Source organism: Colobus angolensis, unplaced genomic scaffold (genome assembly GCF_000951035.1).
Source record: "Colobus angolensis palliatus isolate OR3802 unplaced genomic scaffold, Cang.pa_1.0 Scaffold82, whole genome shotgun sequence".
NCBI lineage: Eukaryota > Metazoa > Chordata > Mammalia > Primates > Cercopithecidae > Colobus > Colobus angolensis.
This window is the reverse complement of record NW_012122043.1, coordinates 8365336-8370445: the sequence shown is the minus strand read 5'-3', so window position 1 is coordinate 8370445 and position 5110 is coordinate 8365336. Positions and strand designations below refer to the sequence as shown.

General features: G+C 41.9%; 1 protein-coding gene across 2 annotated transcripts in view; it reads left to right on the top strand.

Moving 5' to 3' along the window:
• Positions 1 to 5110, top strand: part of MROH2A (maestro heat-like repeat family member 2A) — a 60080-nt gene that overhangs the window by 1714 nt on the left and 53256 nt on the right. The window contains exons 1-3 of one of the 2 annotated variants that reach the window (XM_011929631.1): positions 912 to 1063; positions 1928 to 2035; positions 2253 to 2434. In XM_011929631.1, the coding sequence (XP_011785021.1) occupies positions 988 to 1063; positions 1928 to 2035; positions 2253 to 2434 (366 nt within the window). In that variant the 5' untranslated portion in view covers positions 912 to 987. Of the gene's footprint in view, positions 1 to 911; positions 1064 to 1927; positions 2036 to 2252; positions 2435 to 5110 lie in introns of those variants that run through there. The other variant, XM_011929632.1, reaches the window with a different exon arrangement.

The following is a 5110-nucleotide window of genomic DNA, read 5'->3' as shown; positions in this document are numbered from 1 at the left end:
TAGGGGCACTCCTGTGAAAGAAGGGGCATGGGATAGCTGCTCGTGTCTATTTCATGTTGATCAATGTATCTCCAAGTGCAGAACTAGGAACAATGCAGAAATTTTATAGGGAAGAAACGTTGGGTGTGATAAGAAAGCTCATTTTCTAACCATCTGAATTCCATGAAGTAGAAAGAGACTGGTCCTGAGAGTAATGAGCTCCCTTGTATTAGAGGTGTCCGAGCACAGGCTGAGGAAATCCCATTTGGCTGGATGGGCAAACTTGGAGTGGGAATTCCACATAAGCAGCCTTGGCCCTAGATGTCTCTGAGTTTTGTTCCTGTTGTCTTGCAGTGCCTAGAAAGGTTTCCCAAAGGACAATATTTCATTGTTCTACCTATGATCTGGATCATCTCTCCTAGCTACAAATGACAGGGAAATCCTTTGGGCTCCACTTTTGGTTTAGGAAATCAGGGTGCCTCCTATCCTACTTGTCTTTGATGTTCTTTATCTTGTAAGTATTGTGATAGTGGGAATCCACTTTCTTATCTTGCAGTCATCCAGTCCCTGGGAAGGAGGAGTACTTTCCCCAGGGCCTCTCAGTCTGCCCCTCCTCTCTTCTCCAACTGTCCTGACCACACCTCCCCAACCAGGGCTCTCATGACTGTGTTCCCCTGGGACTTGGTTGTAAACCATCCCCAATTCTACCATCTCCCTTTCCCAAACAGGCCCCTGTACTTCAGCACACACATGTGAGTAACAGATATGTTGATTGGCAACGTGATGTGGAGTTTTCACCCCAGAGTCCTGTGCACTCTTCAAAGCCCTGGGTTGATAGAGACTCAGGGAGGCAGTTGGATCTCAAAGTTCCAAGGGTCTGGGATCTAACGGTGATAGTTCTAGTGAAACCCTCCCACCCTGCCAGGAGGCCCATTCCTATAAGAAACATGACTGAAGAGCCCAACTGTCTCACTTTGACAACCAATTCTGCCATTTGCATTTCCATTGATGTGTATTGGGCAAAGAGCGGAACTTTTTCTTGTGGTTAGTTTCTGTTTAATCCAGAAGAGGACCCTAAGGAAAGGTCAGTATTTAGGTCCCAGAGTAGCTCTTTAAAATCCTTTAAAGGAAAAGGGAATATGGGATAGTAAAGGGCCGTGGAATGGATCTTTGAGGATCAAGGAACTTGGGACAGGAGGAGAAATGATCTGAGAGTCTTGATTCCACCATCTTGGTATCTGTGTTGGTGTTTCTCAATTTTTAAGAAGCTGTGGATATTGAGAAAACCCCTTAAAGGAGTTACGAGAGATGCTGATATGGATTTCTCATTAGCCGTTAATTATCAGTGTCTAGAAGAGAGGGAGAGAAGGCTCTATTAAACCAAGGATATTATCTATTGCTGTGTAATGAATTTTCATAAACTCAGTGGCTTAAAAGAACATCCATTGATTATCTTATGGTTCCATGGGCCAGGAGTCTGGGCATGGCTTTCCTTGGTCTTTTGTTTAGGGTCTCAGAGCCTGCAGTCCTCTCCGGAGTTCAGCTTCCTCTTCCAAGCTCATGTGCTTATTGGAGAATTCAGTTTCTTATGGTTGTAGGACTGACTCCCTCAGTTCCTTGCTACATGGCCCTCACCACAGGCAGTTTGCATCATGGCTGTTTACTTTTGAAGGCCAGTAGAATGTTTCTTTTTAATCTGCTAAGTGGGACTGTCATGCGGCATAATGTGATCATGGGAATGACATCCCACCATCTTTGCCATATGATGTAATCCACTCGAGAGAGGGTCACCCATCACCTTTGCCATATTCTATTGGTTAGAAGGCAGTCACAGGTTACACCCACACACCCTCAAGGGGATGGCTTTATTGAAGGTTATGGGTCATTGGGGTCATCCTAGGGTGTGTTGTCACACCCTGTACTTTACAAATTCTGTTGATCTCAAAAGAGCTTGAAGAAGAGACGATGGAAGCCATTACAGAAGCAGCAGTAGACTTGAGTGAGGAGGTGTCAGAGGAAAGAGATGACCTGGGGACTTTTGAATCAGATGACAGTGGTAAGAATGTCATCCACATCTCTGCTTTCCTGCCCCATCTCAGACACTAACTCTTTAGGTCTCCCTAGGCCTAGGTCTCCCTTTCTCCATCTGCACAGTGGACATCACTCCACACATGAAGCTGGAGCTGCGCAGGTGGAGGCAAGGCCAGGGACACAAAGGCACCTCCTGTCATGGTCATTTCCACACTGCACCTGGGTGGCCTTTGTTTTCATAGGTACCTTTCAACAAGTCGTGAACCTCCTGGACATCATTGACAGTGAATCAGCAAAGACAGACACGACAGGGGCAGGCCTTGACATGCGGAAGACCCTGGCCTCGGTGATAATCACGGAGAAGGCTACCACTGAGCCTTCTGTGGTGATAAACACTCTCATCCGCTGCCTGCAGGTGTCAGAGGTAGGGCCACCTTACCCACTGGGCTCAGCCACCTTTAGCTGTGTGTGCCTCCATCCACCACCCAACACATAGTTAGTGACTCTCAGAGATGTGGTGCATGGTACTGGGATACAGAGATGGGCAAGACTGTGAGGTGCTTACTCCCTGAGGACCAGTTGGGACCTGGGATGTTCATAAGTTTTAAAAGTTCCCTTGTATTCTGACACAGTGGGTTTGGGAGCCATTGTTCTAGAGCACATGAGCTGAGTTGCAAAGATGTCGAGCCAGTGGGCATGGGAGACTAAAGATACACCAGACACAGGGTACAGGGATGTTTGCCTAGTGGGGAGATGCTTAGCTGGGTTAGGGGGCTGGGGTAGAGGATGTTGGAGAGAGTGATACAAAGTGCAACCAGAGGCCATGGTGGATTTTTACAGACAAGGTTTGCATCACCTTATACCAGACAAGGTTTTGGACTAGACAGGGTTTTGACCAGAGCTGATCCAAACCTTGCTGGGCCCCAACCCCAGAGTTTCTGATTCAGTAAGTCTGGGGTAGAGCCTGAACTTCTAATAAGTTCCCAGGTGATGCTGAGGCTGATCTGGAGAGCATACTTTGAGAACTATTGGATTTTAGACTACCCTTTTATCTTGGAGTGGGTAGCAAAGGGGTGGTATGAGCAGAGGAGCTTATTTATAAAAAGCTCTATTATTTTTGTTGGATTTGGATTTGCATTTGCATTTTCCTCCTTTTATTTTTAGTTGACACATAATAATTGTACATATTTATAGAATACAAAGTGATATTTCAGAACGTGTATACAATGTGTAATGACCGAATCAGGGTAATTAGTATATCCATCACTGCAAACATTTATCATTTCTTTGTGCTGCAAGCATTCAAAACGATTTCTTCTAGTTTTTTGAAAATATACAATCAATCATTGTTAATTATATTCATAACCTACAGTGGTATAGAACACGAGAACTTATTCTTTCTCTCCAGCTGTAATTTTGTATCTTTTAATCAACTTCTCCCTATCCTGCCCTGATCCTACCTTTCCCATATCCTAATACCGAAATTCTACTCTTGACTTCTATGAGCTCACCATTTTTATAGCTCCCATATATGAGTGAGAACATGGGGTATTTATCTATTTGTGCCTGACTTATTTCACTTGACATAATGTCCTCCAGTTTCATTCCTGTTCCTGTGAATGACAGGGTTTCATTCTTTTTTATGGTTGAATAATATTCCATTGTCTGTATATGCCACATTTTATTTATCCCTTCATCCATTGATGGGCACTTAGGTTGATTCCATATCTTGGCTATTGTGAATAGTATTGCAATAAACATGAAAATGCAACTATCTTTCCGATATATTATTGTGAGGTATGCTCTTTCTATACCCAGCTTGTTGAGTTTTTTTTTTAAAATCATAAAGGGTTGTTGAATTTATCAAATACTTTTTCAGCATATATTGAAATGATCATATGATTGTTGTTCTTGGCTCTGTTAATGTGATGTATCACATTTATTGAATTGTGTGTATTGGACCATCCTTACATCCTTGGGATGAATCCCACTTGATCATGGTGAATGATCTTTTCATTGTGTTGTTGAATTCCGTTTGCTAATATTTTGTTGAGGATTTCTACGTCTATGTTCATCACAGATATTGGCCTGTAGTTTTCTTTTCTTGTTGTATTCTTGTCTGGTTTTTGTATCAGGGTAATGCTGGCCTTATAGTATGAGTTTGGAATTCTTTGTATTTCTTTTATTTATTTATTTTGGTGACAGAGTCTCATGCTGTTGCCCAGGCTGGAGTGAAGTGGCGCAGTCTCAGCTCACTGCAACCTCTGCCTTCCAGGTTCAAGCAATTCTCCTGCCTCAGCCTCCCAAGCAGCTGGGATTACAGGCACGTACTACCATGCCCAGCTAATTTTTGTATTTTTGGTAGAGATGGGATTTTGCCATGTTAACCAGGCTGGTCTCAAACTCCTGATCTCAAGTAATCTGCCCACTTCAGCCTCCCGAATTTCCAGGATTACAGATGTGAGTGCTGAGATTACAGACATGAGCCAGTGTGCCCAGCCAGTTATTTGTATTTCTGCCAGTCTCAGTTATGTCTTCTTTCATTTCTGATTTTACTTATTTGGGTCTTCACTCTTTTTTTTTTACTCTAGCTAAATGTTTATCAATTTTGTTTATTTTTTCAAAAACTCAACATTTCTTTTGTTCCTCTGTATTGTTTTATTAGTCTTGATTTTGTTTATTTCTGCACTGATCTCTTGTCCTTCTTCAAATTTTGGGTTTGGTATATTCTTGCTTTTTTAGTTCCTTAATGTGTATCATTAGGTTGCTTATTTGAATTCTTTCTACTTTTTTGATACTGGCTTTTATTACCATAAACTTCCCTGTTAGTACTGCTTTTGCTGTATCCAATAGATTTTTGTATGTTAGATTTCTGTTTCCATTCGTTTCAAGAAAATTTTAAATTTCCTTCTTAATTTCTTTATTGACCCAATGGTCATCCAGCAATATATTGCATAATTTCATGTGTTTGTGTATTTTCCAAAGTTTTTTTCCAAAGTTTTTTTGGTTGATTTCTAGTTTTATTCCATTGTGGTCAGAAAAAGTAATATGATTTATACTTTTATGAATTTGTTGAGACTTGTTTTGTGGCCCAAGATAT